This window comes from Erinaceus europaeus, chromosome 9 (assembly GCF_950295315.1).
Source record: "Erinaceus europaeus chromosome 9, mEriEur2.1, whole genome shotgun sequence".
NCBI classification, from domain to species: domain Eukaryota; kingdom Metazoa; phylum Chordata; class Mammalia; order Eulipotyphla; family Erinaceidae; genus Erinaceus; species Erinaceus europaeus.
The window spans coordinates 81,378,953-81,400,028 of NC_080170.1; the positions used below are offsets into that span (position 1 = coordinate 81,378,953).

The 21,076-nt window shown below is 38.6% G+C and overlaps 1 protein-coding gene across 1 annotated transcript in view; it reads left to right on the forward strand.

Moving 5' to 3' along the window:
- RABL3 (RAB, member of RAS oncogene family like 3) overlaps positions 1–21,076 on the forward strand; it is a 53,328-nt gene that overhangs the window by 19,814 nt on the left and 12,438 nt on the right. The window contains exon 3 of the mRNA XM_007536069.3: positions 17,785–17,914. Within this exon, the coding sequence (XP_007536131.1) occupies positions 17,785–17,914 (130 nt within the window). The remainder of the gene's footprint in view (positions 1–17,784; positions 17,915–21,076) is intronic.

The window sequence follows — 21,076 nt, forward strand, 5'->3', positions numbered from 1 at the left end:
AATAACTGTGTAGGGGTGAACAGAAACCTATATCGTGCAGGCGTTTTTAAAAGAACTGGCACAAGACAGGGAAGGACAAGTAGGAGAGCAGCAAGAACCAGTGTCATGCCAAGGGGAGGCCTGAAGGGGCATTTCCTGCCTCAAAGGGCAGGGCCTAGCAGACGAAAGGGCGTTTCCTGTCTCTGGGGGCAGGATCTAGTAAGGGGGGATTTCCTTTCTCTTGGAGCAGAGCCTGCAGGTGAGGAGGCATGGCCTATAGAGTCCCAAGGCAGCAATCTGTAAAGTCCATGGACTGCTGCAGTCAGTCTTTGAGAAACCCAGCAGCGTAAAGGGAAGCTGTTGTAAAGTGTGTGGTGCCCAAGAGGTATACCAGTAAGTCCAATAGAAGTGTCAGTTCAATGTCGACTATCAGGAGAAGAACTGCCAGGGGATGAAATGTTGCATGTCTATCTCGATGGGGAAGGTCAGCCACCGGAATTCTGCTTTTCTGTAGAGAGTGAGCTTTGGAGTCTGTGAATCTGTTTCTTCAGGTCATGCCATTGGTTTCGGGGGGGGGGGGTTGCATTGTAGTCATGCCATCCTGTGGGCGATGTCAGAGGACAGGGGTCCAAATGGATTTCCAGGGATTCCATATGAGCAAATGCTTTTTCATGTGAAGATTTGACAGCTGTAAATCACTTACTTGTGAAACAAAACTTGTAGCAGATTAGAAGTTTACTACAATTGATAACTCGATTATAATTGGTTTAAGTACCTTTATAATTTTGGAAGTCCTTTCTAGTATGATTTTAAGGTTGTTTAAACAGTTTAAGCTCAATAAGATATGGAAAGGTAAACAGAAGAACCATGGTTAGAAGCCTCAGGCATGAGAATCATTAGCATAACCATTGTGCTATCTACCACGCCCATACTCATACAGTTTTCAAGATTAAACGTTTCACATTTATACCTAGACGTAAAAAATCAAAAGTGAAAGACAAAAAAAAAAAAAAACAGATTTTTTGGACTGTTTCTGGACATCTCCAGAAATCATGGCTGTGTCCAGCATTTTTTTTTTTATATAAAGTTAATTAAGTTTCCAAATACTCAGAACAAAAATGGGTCATACAAAACTTCAGTCATTCAAATCACTCTCTTTCAAAACACAAATGAGAGCAGACAACAAACAAGATATTCAGAGAGAGCACTGGGGAGGGGAGAGAAGCAGTAGGGAGTTTTTTTTTTTTTATTTTTTGGCACTTTGAACCAGATTATTTAGATCCCACTATGTCGCATTATAAGTTCCCAGAGGGCGTCCTAGTCCAAAAAGCGCATCAAAATTGCAGCTAGGATGGTTTTGACTGTTCCTGCAGAATTGCTGCAGACACCCATCCCAAAAAATGTCTTCCCATAGAAGAAAGAATTGAATCAGGAGGGTAGAACTAACCATGTGTCTTCATTCTTGGGGACTGCCAGGGTACTGGGGAAGACTCTGCAAATTAGAGTCATCCTTCTCTTCAGGAAACATGGGAGAGGGAGTCCAGAAAGTCCCAGGGGAAATCTCTGAGCATCTCCCAAGCTCTACGATCATGGTCATGAAGAACCAAGGTGTGGCCCAGAGCAAATGTTCTAGAGACAGAGAAACTGTCTCATGAAAAAAGAATAGAGGCTTAAGGAAACCTCTTCATAAGTAGGAAGGTAGCCCATGACAGACAGGTAGCCAAGCGGTATATACTTATCTGGGGGATGGGCGGGTTAGGCCCCACGTTGGTGCGCCAGTATGCTGGGCTAGCTTCATGGGCGGGAGAGAGACGACCAGGAACTCATGCGTGAGCAGGAACGCAATATGCCCTCGGTTATTGATCAGATACATCGCCTTTTATGTATCCCTTCACCACAAGTGGCAAAGGGAAAGGAAATGACTAGGAGGCTGGGTGGAGCAAAAAAAGAGCGCAAACAGAACATAGAAAGCTCCCATCTAACCAGTGGGGATTAAACCAATACCCTGCAGGCAGGGTGGGTCTCAGGTAAGACAGTGATTATGTAAATAGACCACAGAATCAAGCAGTGGAGCAGACCTGGCGTAATGAACAACAAAAAACTTTCTGATTTTGTTACTCCTGGCCTAAAGGAACTAATACAATGTATTCTTTCTTTTCTTTTTTTCCTTCCTTCTCTTCTCCTTTTCTTTCCTTCACCCTTTTTTAATAAGAGAGGTCGAGAGTCAGAGTGAGAGCTAGAGCGAGAGCGAGAGAGAGAGACCGCAGTTCATTGCCGTGCATGCAACCCAGGTCAAGTCTGCCCACCACCACCACCACCACCACCACCACCACCACCACCACCACCACCACCACATTGAAGGAAACTTGGGTGCTATGGTGTCTTTCACTTTCTGCTTCTCTGCCTTCTCTATCTTTATCTAAGAGAAGAGGAGAGGGAAGAGTCACCAAAGCTTCCTTCAGTGTCATGGGGACTGGGCTTGAACCTGAATCACACACATAGCAAAACAGTGTACCATCCAAATGAGCTATTTTTGCCAGCCCACATGACTACCCTTAGTTATGGAAGTAAGACTTAGAGAATTTACTGTTGCCACAAATTATAAAGAAGTAAATTGATTTGTCATTCCTCACTCACATTAATGGGATTTTAATTGTAATTTATACATTTAGATTTAAATTCCAACTTGAGCAGCATAACAATGTGCAAGCACTAGGAAAAATTTAAAAGTAAGTCAGTCTCTATGCATACTAAGAATATATGAAGTGATATCTTAGGTGAAACAAGGTTTATATATAAATGTATTTAAAATAATAATAAAGATGACTTTTTTTAGTGCTTACTTTGGCTAGATACCAATTTTATTTTAATTCATATAATACAATAATCTTTTGAGCTTCCTGTTTGACATATGAAGCAGTTGAGACGTAAAGATATTGAACGACTTGTCCAAGGTCACATTAGTAAGTAATGGAGTAATAATAATTACTTCACTCATACACTACTTGAAATTATTCAGAATTTTAATTTTAATTTCTCAAAGTCTATGGTAATCACACATTGCTAGTGGTTACTGTAGGACATCTCTGTCATCACAGAAAATTCAATGGGATAGCACTGCTATAGAAAATAAGTGTGACAGCAGCTCAAGAGAAAGTCCTAGTGAAGAATAGGAAACTATACTGGGTATTAATGATTGAATGAGTAGACAGTGGGACAAATAGACTGCTCCTCTATAAAGAAGAATATGTGGTATAGATTAAATTAAAGGGTGTGTATAGTATGGAGCTATACTTCTTAAATTTGTCATCTTGTGAACTACTGACTTCCTTGGACAGACTACCTCACCAATGTACTCTGGAACCCCACCACTCCAGAGCCCTGCCCCATTAAGGAACGATAGAAACATGCTGGGAGTATGGATCGGCCTACCAACACCCATGTCCAACAGAGAAGCATTTACAGAAGCCAGACCTTCCACCTTCTTCACCCCCATAAAGATCTTTGGTCCATGCTCCCAGAGGGACAAAGAATAAGAAAGCCTCCAATGGATGAGATGGGATATGGAAGTCTAGCAGTGAGAATTGTGTGGAATTGTATCCCTCTTATTGATCATTATTAAGTCAATAATTGAAAATTAATAAAAATCATGAATATAGATAAATAAATAATAGTGTCTGGGGGTAGCACAGTGCATAAAAGTGTACTCTCGAGCACGAGGCCAAGAGTTTGATTCTCAGCATTGCATATGCCAAAATAATGTCCTGGTTTGTCTCCTCCCCTTCAATAGATAAGTAGGTTGATATATATATATATTTTTTTTTAACAATTTATTTATGTATTCATCCATTGTAAGATACTCTGGTTGCCTCCAAGTTTGTGTTTTTTTATATATTTATTCCCTTTTTTTGCCCTGGTTGTTTTATTATTGTAGTTATTGTTGTTACTGATGTCATTGTTCTTGGATAGGACAGAGAGAAATAGAGAAAGATGGGGAAGATAGAGAGGGGGAGAGAAAGATAGACACCTGCAGACCTGCTTCACCACTTGTGAAGTAACTCCAGTGCAGGATCCGTGGATCCGTGCGCTGGTCTTTGCACTTTGTGCCACGTGCCTTAACCCACTATGCTATCACCCGACTCCCTGATTGATAGATACTTTTAAGATAAAAAAAATGGCTGTGGAGACAACGTAGTAGTTATTGAAACAGTCCTCTTGCCTGAGGCTCTGAGCTCCCAGGGTCAATCAGCCCACAACACCACCATAAGCCAGAGCTGAGCACTGCCTAAGGGAAATGCAAAGTAGAACTTGATTGAGTTCAGAGTATTGCCAAAGTTTTTTACCAAAGTAAAAAACTCTGGGTGGAGGATGATGGTAGATTTTAAGCTTCACTATAGGGGGATGGAGGTGGGGACACAGACCTTTGGTGGTAGGAATGGTGTTAATATACACTCCTATAGTCTTATAAATAACTATTTAATCAACATGAGAGGGGAAAAATAGATTGAATGTCTCAGACTTTTTGATGCATATATCCCAGTTCTGAGTATATACTCCTTCAATCTAAACACTTAAGGTTTCAAATTGGTAACCTGATTGAATTTTAACACTGGGCTTAAATTAAAAGAAAAGGGTTGAGCGGTGGCGCAGTGGGTTAAGCGCACGTGGCGCAAAGCGCAAGGACCTGCGTAAGGATCCCAGTTCGAGCCCCCGGCTCCCCACCTGCAGGGGAGTCGCTTCACAGGCAGTGAAGCAGGTGTCTATCTTTCTCTCCCCCTCTGTCTTCCGTGCCTCTCTCCATTTCTCTCTGTCCTATCCAACAAAGAACAACATCAACAGTGGTAATAATAATAACCACAATGAGGCTACAACAACAAGGGCAACAAAAGGGGGAAAAATGGCCTCCAGGAGCAGTGGATTCATGGTATAGGCACCAAGCTCAGCAATAACCCTGGAGGGAAAAAAAAAAAAAAAAGTAAAACATAAATACAGTTTTAGAAATGGTGAGGGAAAATATCTGTCTCTGAGCTGTCAAATTCAAATGTCCAGACAACATTTGGGAATGAAGTGCTAAAGCTCAAGGGAAAATTCAGAATTGGAATCATCTATGTAGACATAAACTTTAACCATGCAGCTGATGAGGTTTTTAAAAGGGAAAATTTACAAAGAGCCAAGGGAGAACTTTGAGATATATTTAGAGAGTTGAAGGTGAAAAGCAGGATCAAAGAGAGGTAGGAAAATAGCCAGAGTGACAAAATATCACAAAAGCAAAGAGAAATAAGAATTTCATGAAGGAGGATTGATGATTTTATTCTGAATGCTGTAGAAATCTAAGCACTGAGAGTGAAGGAAAAATTGAATTTGGCAATGATGAAGTTAGGACTGACCTTTGAAAGTTCAATAGAAAGAATGTCATTGATAGAAACCAAATATTATAGGAGTAGGCAGAAAAGAAATAGAGACAGAGGTTTAAGGCTAGCTTTCACAAAATTTAGAGATGAATGAGAGGAAATGAATGAATACTGAATAATAGAAAAGTGAAAGTTGTTTTCAATAGAAAAAAATCAGCTCATCAGAGAGCCAAAAATAAGAATATTGGAAAGGAAGAATAGCTTTATACTATCCATTCTTTTATTCATTTACTGTATATATAGCATGCCTTCTGGGTACTAGGCTCTAAAAGGAATTGGATATATTAGCAATAAATGAGACTAACTCAATTCCTGTTACCCTGGTACTTTCTCCTATATGCTTTTTTCATTCTCTTTATCTTTTTTTAAAACTTAATTCCTAATACCTCCTAATTTTGAAGACCTACCTATCCACCAACCAGACTTACTAAAGAACATATATAGCAACCAATATTCTTTCTTAATGCCTATAATTTTCTTTAAAAATTTGCTTCTGCTTTTTTTGAAGTTTGAAACAGTGAGTAACTTTAAAAATTTTTTTTATCTTTATTTATTGGATAGAGACAGACAGAAATTAGTAGGAAGTGGGAGACAGGGAAAGAGACAGAGAGACACCTGCAGTACTGATTCACCACTCGTGAAGTTTTTCCACAGCACGTGGGGACCAGGGGCTTGAACCCAGGTACTTGCGCACTGTAATGTATGCACACTCAACCAGGTATGCCACCATCTGGTCCCATGTAAAACTTTTCTAATGAAGGTAAGGTTTTAGTACTTACCTTTGATTTTGTTACCAATAAAATGTCAAGAGATGAGTATATAAGTACTGAAGTGTCATCAGCACTGAAAAATATATCCCTTTTCCCATTTCATGATTAGCACATACCATTGCCACCTGCTGAGAAAAATCCCTCTTTGTACAGCTGTAAAGTCTATCATGACTTTAAGTATCAGAACTTTGGTGACCTGATTTAAATATAAAACACATTTCTTAAAGTTTGTGACCACCACCCCACCCCCCTTCATGTTGGACTCTTAATATAGCACCAAGGTACCACTTAACATGTCAAGAACAATACTGGTTATAATGTCAGGCTTTCCCTTGGAAAGCGTTCACCCGTGTAAAAGATATAATGTCATAGCCACATGCTGTTAGCCAGTGTTTAAAGTCTTTAGGATTTATTCCATTTGGATGAAGTTAAACTTAGTATTAATCAAACGAGTTGAAATGGAGAAAGTTATATTCTAATTCTGAAAGGAAAGAAGAAATGATGGGGGTCCGGTGGTAGCATAGCAGATTAAGTGCTCATGGCAAAAAGCTCAAGGACCGCATAAGGATCCCAGTTCGAGCCCCCAGCTCCCCACCTAGAGGGGAGTCACTTCACAGGCAGTGAAGCAGGTCTGCAGGTGTCTTTCTCTCCCCCTCTCTGTCTTCCCCTCCTCTCTCTATTTCTCTCTGTCCTATCCAACAACAATGACATCAATAACTACAACAACAATAAAACAACAAGGGCAACAAAAGGGGGAAAAAGTTTAAAAAAAAACAAACTAAAAAAAAAAAAAAGAGATGAAATGATTTGATTGGGGAAGAGATTTTATGGTGGAGAAGAGTAGATACCATAATGATAATCTCATTATACAAAGAGACTCTCTTGCCTGAGACTCCAAAGTCCCAGGTTCATTCCCCCCCACACACACCACCATAAGCCAGAGATGATCAATGCTCTGGTAAAAACAAAAACATAAATGAGTGGTTCAACCTGGCTTGGGAATATAAGTAGCCAGAGGGGAATTGACTAACATTGCACTACTAAAAGGGCATACAACTTGGAATTGTATTCCATGAGATCTATTAAAATCTTCTCAAGGATCATGAAACATCTGAAATAACTTTAGAGAAAAACATCATACACTGTAGTGGTTATCAAACTTAATGTGTGTCAGAATCCCCTAGAGAGCTTCCTATAAAATACAGACTTTTGAACTTCAACCCAGAAACTTCAGGAATAATCTAGAAATCTGTATCTCTTTTTTAATTGATTTAATAATGATTGACAAGATTGTAGGATAAGAGGGGTACAATTCCATGCAATTCCTACCACCAGAGTTCCGTATCCCATCCCCTCCATTGGAAGTTTCCCTGTTCTTTATCCCTCTGGGAGTACAGACCCAAGAGTATTATGGTGTGCAGAAGGTAGGAGATCTGGCTTCTGTAATTGCTTCTCTGCTGGACATTGCTTCTCTGCTGGACAGGTCGATCCATATCCCCAACCTGTTTCTATCTTTTTCTAGTGGGGAAGGGCTCCAGAGAGGTGGGGTTCTAGGGTACATTGGTGAAGTCATCTGCCCAGGGATGTCAGGTTGGTGTCATGGTAGCATCTGCAACTTGGTGTCTGAAAAAACATTAAGATATAAAGCAGAACAAATTCTTTAATAATCAGGAATGTCAAGGTAAGAATACAGCAAATGAGGGAGTCGGGCGGTAGCGCAGCGGGTTAAGGGCAGGTGGCGCTAAGCACAAGGACCAGCGGAAGGATCCCGGTTCGAGCCCCTGGCTCCCCACCTGCAGGGGAGTCACTTCACAGGCGGTGAAGCAGGTCTGCAGGTGTCTGTCTTTCTCTCCCCCTCTCTGTCTTCCCCTCCTCTCTCCATTTCTCTATCCTATCCAACAGCAATGACATCAATAATAACTACAACAACAAAACAAGGGCAACAAAAGGAATAAATAAATAAAAATTAAAAAAAAAAAGAATATAGCAAATGAGCTTTGTGATCTCCATTTTGGAAAAAGCTAGGAAGTCTATTTAAGGTGTATTCAAAGGGGCCCATGACTTTATTAATTTTTGCCTAGGTCTGGCAGCTAATATGCAAGTAGGTAGAGGTATTTCTGTGAAGATGGTGTCAGAGCTGGAAGTAGGACTAGAAAGCTGGATAAGGGCAAAGACTAGCTCCCAAATATGGGAAAAGTATATAAATACCACTAGCTGTAGACCTGGGGCCCTAGAAATCTGTATTCTTCTGTTAGCCTGCTTTCCCTTCCTTCAGCTTCTTTCTTTAGTTCAGTTATAGTATTAGCTTGTTCTGCTAATTGACCTTTTAGTTCAGCTATTTCAGCTTTCAGTTCTCTAATTACCTCAAGGTAGCTTGTGTTTTCCTTGAGGGTTTCATCTCTTGTTTCCCTAATTCTGATAGCCCTTTCCTCCATAGTTGTCTTCATTTCTGTGATTATTTGGTTTATTACTGCTTGCATACTTTTCTTATCTATGGTTACTTCTGACTGATTTGGAGTTTCTTCTGGTCTCCTGTCTTGATTCATTGTGGTAGTTTTATTTGCTCTTGATTTAACCTTTTTTTTTATAGATTTAAAAAAATTTTTTTTATTAATTTTATTTTTGAGAGAGATGCAGAGAGAGACACACACACACAGAGAGAAACTGCTCAGCTCTGGCTTATGGTGGTGTGGGGGATTGAACCTGGGACTTAGGAGCCTCAGGCATGAGAATCTGTTTGCATAACCATTATGCTGTCTCCCCCGCCCTATTGATGTGTTTTTTATTTTTCTGTTCTGTTGTTCTTCAGATGTGTTTTGAGTACAAGCCATGCTATATTAAATACCTTTATGACAAATGTAGTCACCCAACCTCAGAAATTACAACAATAGTAGCTGAAGCAAGGATTGATGCAGTTCAACCAATACCAGTTAGCCAAACAACACCTCCAGTCCAAGAAAAAGTAGCAAACAAATCCAAAGGAAAAAGAAAGAGAAAGGAAAAAAGGGAAAGCAAGAATAGACAGTTTTGCAAATCTACTGTCCACTGTAAATTCTAGGGATAAAAAGAGGAGAAAGGGAAGTAGAGAAGACAGACAGACAGACACACACACACACACACACACACACACACACACAGTCCACTCTGAGTCAGATTTCTTCCCCAAAATAATTCACAAATGAGTATCAGTGAATTCAGAAAGCAAAAGAAGGAGGAAGGAAGAAAAGAAGACAAGAACAAGAAAAAAAAAAAAGAGCAGTGGAAGGAAAGAGTTTTTTTTTGTTTGTTTGTTTTTAAATTAGCTAGGAGGAGGAAAAAACGAGAGTGGAGGTAAGAGGTAGAGAGAAACAAGTTCCTCTCACACTGGATGGGACACCCAGTCACTCTATCCAGGGAATCCCAGGTCACAAGCTGCTGCTTGTTGGAGCTCACACTAGCCACTACTTCCATGTCACCATCTTGGCTCCGCCCCAGAAATCTGTATTCTTAACAGGCTTTCTATTTACTCAGATTGAGATCACACTTAGAACTGTACTTAATAAACACCAATTTTCAGTAAAATAAATGAGATATAGTAAAGCCTTTAACAGTGAGATGTTCTGTATATGCTGATATGCACATAACCAAGCGTCTGATAACTAGTTATACTAGGTATGGCATTCTTTTCTATACCTACAAAGACTGAAAATATGTGACACTTAAATCCAAAGTCGAATAGAAAAGAAATCAGCAAATAATGAACACAGCATGATGAGTAAATTGATAGAGGTGACTAAGTTTACCTTCTTTCTTGTGGCTGAATAGTCCATTGTGTATGTATGTGTATCCCTACCATATCTGTATTCATGTACTGAAAGACACTTAGGTTAACCTATTTCCATATCCTGAATTTTGCAAGTACTGCTACAGTGAACATGAGACTACAGTTTCTTTAATATCCTGTTTTTATTTCTTTTGAATATATATCCAAAAGTGAGGTTGCTGGATCATATGTAAGTTCTATTTTTAATTTTTTGAGGAACTCCTATACTATTTTCTATGGTGTCTGTACTAATTTATATTTTTATACCAACAGTGTACAAGGAAGAGTTCCATTTATTTTGAAGTCTCCTTAAGATAATTCTTTTTATCTCTGGTCTTTTAAAAATTTTTTGATATATATATTTAATAGTGATTTACAAGATTATAAGATAGGGGTAGAACTCCATACTACCAAAGCTTTGTGCCCCCAACCCCCTCCAACAAAAACCATCATAGCCCTCCTAAGCTCAGAGATATGGGTTGACTATATATCTTTTCTTCTATCGAGTTTATGTGTTTCAGTTCTCTATATTCAACTTATGAGTGAAGTTATCCCACAGTTGTCCTTCTCTTTTTTACTTTACTGATCATAATAACTGCCAATCCTATCTATTTAGTCCCAAAGAACACATAATCTTTAATTGTTGAATAATACTTCATTGAGTTTATGCCCCATTACTTTTTTTTATTTATTATCTATAAGACTCAAATTAGTGGTTTTTATTCCATTGTTAAAATCTTTTTCCCTCCAAGTATTTCTCATAGGGGTTCTCTACCCCTTGCCCTCCCACCCACCCACCCAGTATTTTAAATCTTTATTCAGGAAAATAAAATGGCTTGCACCAGAGAAGTGCATGGGCCATTTGGGCAAAGATGGTTGACCCTATGTAGAAATAGATGACCACTTTTATTCATTTCTTTTCTTTCTTTTTTTTTTAAAACTTTATTTTTCTTTAATATAATGAAGTTAACAGTTTAACAAAAAGCTACTAATTTATACATTTGCCATCTACATTTTAAAGGTTTCCAATAATTGGTTCTGTATAGACATGTTTAAATTTCTACCCATTACTGAAATGTAAAGCACAAAATTTTAATACCTGTATTACATAGCTTATAATTTTAAAGTTTTCACTAAAACTGTCTCTGCAGTTTAGAGACAGAGCTCTCAGATCTAACACAGATAAAATGCATTACTAGTAGATTGCTAGTATCATTTCAACTAATTCCTCCTTGGAGTAAAAAATGTACTTAACAGTATAGACCTAGTTTGTTTTTATTATACTAGTACAGAACTAGTTATTTGCATTATACTTTGGACAAGCACTACTGTGCTTATTTATACTAGATTTTACCCACAGTACAAAACTTCTCTCAAGAAAGAGCATAATTATGACTTATGATAAGCTGCAGTCATCACTGAATATAGTGTCCAGAGATTATACAAAGTGCAAAGTAAGATAAACTTATGGCTACGTATACCAAGAATAGTTTCGCGAAGCTCATATGAACCAAAGAACCTCTCTCTTGATTGGAAACTAGGTTTCAACTTGTCCTAAGGAGAACCGAGTAGTGGTGGGTGGTGCAGTGTGGCAACAAGTATGCTTCCAGCAGGTGCACTGCTACAAGTGTGTCCTTCACTTAGGGAAAGCTTGCTCATTCTAGTTGTACAGGACGTTTCAGGCACTTGACCTCACATGGTTAAATCAACATTCAGGTGCTAGTATGATGGGAGAAAAAGCTTTTATATCTAAGCCATGTTCCAACAGAACATCTGTATTCTATAAGCTGAATCCAAATGTCCCCTGCTAAATAAAACCAGCCGATGATGCCATATACCCAACTAAGCGGGAGAACAACCTAAAGTTACTAGATTGAATTTGCTCAATTTTAAGATTTCCTACATTTTAAAAATAGTTTTTATTATCTTTATTGGGTAGAGACAGCCGGAAATTGAGAGGAAGGGGGAGAGACAGAGATACACCTGCAGCTCTGCTTCACCACTTGTGAAGCTTCCCTCAGCAGGTGGGGACTGGGGGCTTGAACCCGTGTCCTTACGCACTGTAACGTGCACTCAACAAGGTGCACCACCACCTGGACCCCAATTTCCTACAATTTTTTTAAGCCTGTTGCCTACGACTTGTCTGAAACTAGTTAACAAAAGGCTTGAGAACTGTGAAATATGTCGAAATGGTCAGAAAATCTGAATTTGCCGTTAGTTCAATATGAAGTAGTGTTTCTGAGTTTCGAGTTTAGAGTGGAGCTCTATCTTACAACAGATCTGTTCCTTGTTCATATTCTAGAATTCAGTATGTAAACGTCTTAATGTACCTGAAAAACACTGAATTTTGATTTGCTGTCCCTAGTTGTGTCTCAGAACCACCCCATCAATGCCTCTCTCTGAAGTGACCCTTGGGGTTCATGCCAAAGGAATCATTAAAGACAGGTTCCTAAAATGAGACTGTCAGAGTCTACAGTGAAAAAATGTGTTAAGGTTCTGGGATGTTATCAGTATTTCCATTTTCTTCAGTATTTAGTATACAGTTTAAATGTTGGTATGAAGAACTCTTTTTTGTTTGCTTCACTGTATTATAACTTAGGAAAAGCTTGCAGTATACTTTCAGGCAGCTGAGTTTACAATGATGGAATCTCAGCCCTGAGAACAGTGCATTCAAATTACAGCTCAACTAGAAAGAACCTAATTGAGAGACTTTGGGGGAAAAAATTCTGGAAAAGTTGTGAATTTAAAAAAAGTTACCAACATTTGAGGCACTACCAGACTACAGTACTTTTAGAGTTGGAAGGACTTTGTAAAAAGAATATACAAAACTTTGCATGTACACACTCAAATTATGCTGCCATGAAAAAGTGTGTCCCCAGACTTTATAGTCCAAATATTTTATTGCAGCATCTGCTATCAAAAGAAACACTGTGGCTGCAGGAGAGTTTTGGTAATTACGATCAAGCATCCCACAGAATTTCGTACCATAAATGGAATTAGACTCCAGAGCCTGGTTAGCAACGATTTCAAGTGACTGACAGCCCTTGGAGAGGAGGCAAAAGAAACATGTTTATGATGAAAATGTTAGGTCAAAATAGAAAGTTTTGGCCTATCGTAGCAGGTGTAATAAAGCCTTCAAGCAGAAATACAAATGTCCTAGGAAGAAATGAATATTCCACCTGCTAGTACAGTATTGCATATAAGTTGGTGAAACTCCTTCAGACAAAATGTCCTATCACAGTAATACTCTTATTTTACTTTTAAGGCACTTTATTCAAATGCTTCTGACCTTAGTGATAAAGGGATTCTCAAACACAGTGACAATACTGAAGTTCCAATGTCCTGTGCATCATGGCTAGAAACTCTTTTGTGTTCTAGCATCACAATCAGCACCAATGAGAAGACATCTCAGTGTGACATCCTTTGTTTTTGTGATGTCTCCCTTTCTGTGCCACACAGTACCAGAGAAATTTCCTCTCAAGTAAAATTCCTACTCTGCCTTAAAAATCTACAAGTCAAGTTTTATAAAAAGCAAATGCTATGGGTAGCAGTCACCCTTCCTAAATTTTAAAATAAATACCAACAGTGAATCACATCACTATGCAAAATGTCTCTACCACTGGATAGAAAGAAACGATGTAAATTTTTAAATAAAGATATCCCCACAGCATTTATTGTCATCTGGTTAATAACAGAGTAATCAAAACAATATCAGCAGACGTTTTAGAAGCACACACATAAAAAAGAGAGAGAGAAGTGAATGTACTGCTTTCTCAACCGTTACTCACTTCATCCATCATTTTTAGTTGGAGACACTTTGCAGCAGAGTGATATTATCTCCTTTTAACATGATTCAACCCAGCTGCTTTCTTGATTTTGTTTTGGAATGAATCTTTTCTGTGTCATCTAATACGAAGTTCATATGTCGGGAAATTGTGCGGATGTGGTTGAGCTTGGCAGGGCTCACAAAGCACCCTGCATTCCTAATACTATGGCCTATTTACATAGTCATTGTTTTGCCTGAAAGATCCCCACCCATTCCATTCCTTTGCTCTGCCTTCTTTCTATCCTCAAGACCTTCCCTGCCTCCAGGGTATTAATTAATTCTACCAGTTAAAACCTTTGCAACAATTGCTAAGGAAGTTCCTACCTTTTTGCCTTTCTCCGCCCCTTTCCTAGCCATTTCTGTTTCTGCCTTGCCACTTCCGTGTCTACCCTTTAAAAGCTTTGGCTCTCTGATAAATAAAGGTATTGCACTGCCACATCTCTCCTGCGTGGCTGAGTGAGTAGCAGCCCAGGCTGGCTCCAGTCGAGTTCTCTCCAACCCAGAGAGTACACCCCTGGGAAGAGGCACCCCCACACTAGCCTAGCATTCATATATGCAGTCCTCTATCCACGTATTCACCTGCTCATAAAGCCATACTTGAATCCGAGATCTATTTTGCAAGTATTTGAAGATGAGGTTGATGGGCTGTACCGTCACCTTCTGCACTTTCTGGCCCTGGCCACAGTACACCATGGTGGTGGAAACTCACAAAGACCAGTTTTATTCATTTCAAAGGCTCTGCCTTCACTTCCTTTCTAAGCCACATCTACACCTGTTATAACTTGTTGCCCTTCCATTTTCCATTTCTCTCTCAGATAAGGGAAATAGTACCTGACTTCCTGGTGTGTTCTCCAGATTCCCTTCCCTCTCAGTGATTTGCAAAAACAAAGGTTCCTGGTCACAAAAGTTCTGGGTCCAGGTGGAAGTAGGATTCAGAGCCCTGGTTATCTTCCCCTGTTATTTTCCCCTCTAAGAGTATGGACTAACATTCTTTTGGATAGGTCTAGAAGGAAAGAGTTCTGGCTTCTGTAATTGCTCCTCCATTGAACATGGATGTTACCCAGTCAATACATACCTCCCCAAACCCCCACACACCAGACACACACACACGCCTGTCTCTCTTTCCCTAGAAGGGTAGGACTCTTGAGACAAGAAGTTCCAGGATACATTGATGAAGTCATCTGCCTAGGGAAGTCAGGATTGGAGATTATAGTAGCATCTGGAACTTTGTGGCTGAAAGGAAGTAAGATATAAAGCAGGACACAATGTTTGTAATAAATAAATAAGGACTAAAGAGTAGGAACAGCCTATAAGAATAGGAACTCTAGGGTGGAAAAAAGCTAGGATTTCTTCTTTAGGTTATGTCCTTAGGAACCCAGGATGTTAGTAACCTTTGCTTGAACTTGATAGCTAAAATAAAAGTAGAGTAGAAATACTGTCTGGGAGATTGGTGTCAGAGTAGAGAATGGAACTTGAAAACTGGATTAGGGCAGAGAGTGGCTTCTAAATGAAAAAATATATAAATATAATTAGCTGTTTACTACATTGATCTGACCCATGACCCAACCCATATATATATATATTCATATTTAGCACAGGAACCTGTGCAGCCTCCAAGTCTCTGTGACCATGAGCTCACAGTCCATGGTCACAGCTGAGAATATTCTAGGCTGCACACATTACAGGACTAGTCTTCCTCAAGTGGCAGAGTAGGATAACCCAATCTCCCTTTGGAGAGTAGGGTAGTCCTTACCATTGCTAGTTTATAGTAGGGTAAGGTCCTGGGGAGGCTCACTAAGGGCTAATGAAAATATCCCTGATGAAAATGTTTGGTCTTTTTCTTTAAATATATATAGTAGCCATTCTAATAGGTATAAGATATCTCATTGTGGTTTTGATTAACATATACTTATTGACCATATGTATGTCTATTCAGATCCTCCACCCATTTTTAAATCACATTGGTTGTTTTTATTTTGTTACTGAATGGTTCAAGCTCTTTATATATTTTGGATATTAGCCACTTCATATATTTTGATATCAACGCTTTACTTACCTAGAAGTTGCAAATATTTTCACCCATTTGTTCAGTTAACTTTTTTTTTTTTGGCAATGTCCTTTAATGTGTAGAATTTCTCCAAATAAATGTAGTTCCACATGCTTGTTTTTGCTTTTGCTAGCATGCATATTTCTAAATACTTTGGAAGATTTTGGTGAACCACCGTACTATAGTCTGGCTCCTAGCCATATTCTGATTAATAAGATTGTCTCATATCAGAATTTCTTTCTGAAGTGTTAGACACTTCAGTCAATAAATTTAAGATTTAGATAATTAGAAGTGGATTTTACTTTGAAAGTCATCAAAGTATTTTGAGAAGGGTGGTGTGGTCTACCTTGTAGTTTAAAAGGATTATTCTGTGTGGGAAATGGCTAGGGTATATGAATAAGGGCAAAATTTTAGTAGGGAGATAAGTTGGGGTCTTCATTGCATTAATTCAGACAGAAAAATGTATAGAGGCTTTGACTTGGGTGATGATAGTAAAGTTGGTGACGAATAGATTTTGTGTAGCTTTTGAAGGTACAAGCCACAGGATAATTTGCTGATACATCAGATATAATGTGTGAAAGAAATTAAGTATTATCTCTATTTTGGGCCCTTAAAATGCTAAAAGAATGGAATTGACTTTTGTTAACATATAGAAAAATCAAAAGAACAGGTCTGGGAGGAAAATCAAGAAATTATTTTTAGATAAGTTAAATTTGAGATATCTGTTAAACATTCAAATTGTACTGTGGTAGATATGTCTGCAATTAAAGGGGCAAGTCCAGGATAGATATAAAGTTTGGAATTTATCAGCATAATGATGACATTTAAAGCTATAAGAATGGAAGAAACTGGGAGTCGGGCAGTAGCACAGCGGGTTACACACACATGGCACAAAGCGCGAGGACCAGACTAAGGATCCCAGTTCGAGCCCCCAGCTCCCCACCTGCAGGGGAGTCACTTCACAGGCGGTGAAGCAGGTCTGCAGATGTCTATCTTTCTCTCCCCCTCTCTGTCTTCCCCTCCTCTCTCCATTTCTCTCCTATCCAACACCGACACTAATAACAACAACAATAATAACTACAACCATAAAACAAGGACAAAAGAAAAGAAATAAATATTTTTTAAAATGTTTCAGCAAAAAAAAATGTTTCAGCAAGATATAACCATGATACATACATAAAAAAATTTTTAAAAAACTGGAAGAAACTGCCAACAGAACAAGTGCTGTTAGAGAAGAAATGCAAGAACTAAATTTTACTGCACACCAACAACCAACTAAAGGTCAAAGATGTAAGAACAACCCAAATGAAGAAACTTAGAGAAACAAGGCATAAGAGTGATTAGTTATGTCGAATGGCAGAATAAGATGGAAACTATTCATTGTCATTGGATTTAGCAATGAACATTGATCATTGTCATTTATAGACAATAGTTGATCATGCCTTGTAAGAAATAGTTCAGTGGGGTAACTAGAGCAAAAAGTTTGACACAAGTTAAAAATAGAATGTAAGGAAAAGAATTAGAGATAGCTGAAAAGAGAACTTTTTGAAGGGTTTTTGCTATAAAAAAAAAGAGAATTTTATTTTTTAAGTTGAGAATAATCATAGCATATTTATATGTGAGTGGAAGTTATCCAGCAAAGAGGAGAAGTTATGGTTATGCAAAGAGACTCTTGTGCCTGAGGCTCCAAAGTCCCAGGTTCAATCCCTTGCATACATAAACCAGAGCTGAGCAGTGTTCTGGTTAAAAGAAAAAAAAAAAAAAAAAAGAATCAGTCAACTAAATGGTCCTGTGAACTCAAAAAATAATTAGTTTGGGCACTAGAGAGATGGAGGTTGAAACATAGAAGGTAATGATCACAGAGCCAGTGAGGTACTGATAGGAGATTTCCAATGCTTATTAGTTTTCTTAGTGGCTGTAATAATTATTTTGATGGATTGATTTGTTAGGTTCATGACTACAAAGAAGGAACCCCAGAAGAGAAGACCTACTATATAGAATTATGGGATGTTGGAGGCTCTGTGGGCAGTGCCAGCAGTGTGAAAAGTACAAGAGCAGTATTCTACAACTCAATAAATGGTAATGCATTTTTTATTTCTTCCATATATTAATGTCCTTGGAGTACAGATCATCTCAGAAAGGATGCTTGCTTTATCTTGATTTAGTAAAAGTTAATATACTCTTACCTTTTTTTATGTCTGCACATGACATTTCATTTGTGTTTCTAAATATGAAATTTAGAACTTTGAATGCTTGCTTTGTTTCCATATTTCTGTTCATATTAATGTCATAAACTAAATATTGATAGTATTATGACTCCTTGCCATAAAGCATAGAACTTTCAAAGCATTGTTCCCCTGAGGAAATGCTATTTGATCAAGGAAGTATAGTAAAACCTTTAGGAGCCCCATGGTATAAGTCCCTTGATAGACGTTCCATACATAGAGATTTCTTTCAGCTGCCCCTTTGAGAGAATGTTCTTTGTATCTTTGTATTTATATTTCTCTTCCAGTATCTTCTCACATTGTAAGGTGTTGTGGAAACTACACACACACACCAAAAAAATAATAAAGTAAGTTCTTACCAATGGAGATATATGATAGAATGTATGACAGAATACAAGATGAACAATTTCAGGTCTGTGTCCCATTTAGTTCAAAATTCTGTTGAAGGAATCACAATCTATTTGAAGAAAAAAAATCCACAAGTTAAGTAAAACAGTTATAAAATGCTAATATTGATATATGACATCATCATGCAAGGAAGTACATAATATATTAATAGAATGAATATAAATGAGACCAGTAATATCAGATAAATGATAAATCACTATTAAATGATATCTCCAAGAGTAGCTTAGAGCTAGAATCAAGTGATATATACTGGGATTATATCAGCACATGACTATTAATAGTTATTATCAATATGCTCTGACAAGGAAAAGTTTGGATATATAGCTAGTCCTTACTTAATGACCTGCTTGTTTATCCAATGCCTGAGTTAAGAACAGCTTACTGACAAGTCAGTATTGTGGTGATATATGAGAATTTTGATCATAAAACACAACAGCACAGCAGCTTAACTTCAGGCATTTTGCTTCATCGCCCTGTTTCAGTCTCATTCCTATAGTTGTTTGGTGTACATTATACCAAAGCTTCTTCATCTTTATATTTGTACTTTATTGTGAAGTTTGCACATGTATAAAATGAAGATGATTCTTACTTTATAGTCCTTTTCTGAAAATCAAATTAGATGGCACATGCAAGGCATAGTTTATAACCCTTAAGTTCTGGATTTTAGATATATTCTTTGATGATAGTTCTTTATTCCTTTGAAAAATACATTGTCTATCATTTCCTGCAAGTCCAAGAGTACCCCTCATCATGGAAGGTAAAGTGAGTATAGTTGAATATAGGAAAAATGTCAGATCTCTGCCCCAGATACCAAGATAGATACAGCCTTGTCTGAACTTGCTGGAACAAGTTAACTGTCACTTGTACCACTTTAGTTGCAAGGGTGTCTGTGAAACTAAAAGAACAAAATAATTCTAGCTTTTCTAAAATTTTTCAAATTGATGTATCTTAAAGTTGGAAGAATTACCAATTTCACTTAATCTTTCACAATAAAATATGGAAAGTGTAAGAAAGGGCTGAGGGTTTGACATAAAGCAATACTCTGAATTCTATGGGCATTCACAAGCCCCTGGTCCCCACCTGCTGGGGGAAGGCTTCACAAATAGTGAAGCAGGGCTGCAGGTGTCTGTCTCTCTCCCTCACTATCTTCCCCTTTCAATTTATCTCTGTCTCTATACAATAATAAACAAATAAATAAAAATAAAAAGAATTACTTATTTCTCTTTGTTTTTGAAAGAATCTGTTGTATTTATTCCACAAGAGAGAAACAGAGAAAGAAGGGTAAAATTCCAGATATTTCCCACCACTAGGGCTCCATATCCCATTCTCTCAATTCCCACCACCAGAATTCAGTATCCCATCCCCTTCTCTGATAGCTTTCCTATTCTTTAACCCTCTGGGAGTATGGGCCCAGGGTCATTGTGGGGTACAGAAGGTGGAAGGTCTGGCTTCTGTAATTGTTTCCCTGCTGAACATGGGCATTGGCAGATCAATCCATATTCATATCCTGTCTCTATCTTTCCCTAGTGGGACAGGGCTCTGGAGAGATGGGGTTCCAGGGTACATTGGTGAGGTCCTCTGTCCAGTGAAGTCAGGTTGGCATTATGATAGCATCTGTAACTTGGTGTTTGAAAAAGCATTAAGATAGAAAGAAGAGAGCTGCAGTTAGCAAAGGACTCAGGCCAAATGCAAACTGCCTCTTCGGCACCAAGCCACCATCAAGGGCTTCCTCTCCCCCCCCCCCCCCAGATGATCAGGCCTTTTCCAGTCACCAAAAATGCAGGAATTACCCAAAACCCCCCCCCCCCCATTCCTAGTTGTGCAGAGGCATCTTCAATGAGTTAGGGATCCTCAAGTGATCTTTGCTGGGAGGTGAGTCTAAATGCACTGCAGTCTCATCCATAAAATGATTCTTCTTCTTGAACACCTGGGGGAAAAGATTGACCACAACTTGGCAAAGCAGAATGCTGTTTAATATTGCAGGGACAGAGACTGGGGGACAAAGCAAACTCAAGGGTTCTCTTGACCACAGAGCCCATGAGCAGCCCTTTTCTCCTTGGGAAATCGGCAGCGCTTGATACACACTGGCTTTCCATTTGTGCATGTTCTGGTGTGAAGGGGGCATCAGTCCTCACAGCTGCAGGTGTCAGGGTGGAAGAGCTTGTGCTTTTGACAGCAGTTCTCCAGACTTTCTCAGCAACTTCAGTTTTCTGGGTGTTGGATGAGATCTTGGGGACATGGTGTCTTACAGACACACGGCATCTTCATCAAACTTCATGTATGGCCCACAAAGAGCCAGCTCCTTGAGACAGATGAGAGTGGCCTTCTAGCAGATAGTGATTCTCTCTTCTGCAGATATTGATTTTTATGATCAGTACTGACTTTCTGATTACTGTCCAGCTTGTAGTTACACTTTTATCAAAATACTGTCTTTCATTTCTTATTTGAGTGTGTTTAAAGAAAATAAACACCGTTATTCAAGCTCTAAAAAAAAAAAAGGATATGAAGAACAAATTGTTTAATAATCAGGAACCTAGAGGCATGAATAGAGCAGCTGAGATTTGAGGTCTCCGTTTTGGAAAAAGTTGGTAGGTCTATTTTAGGTATA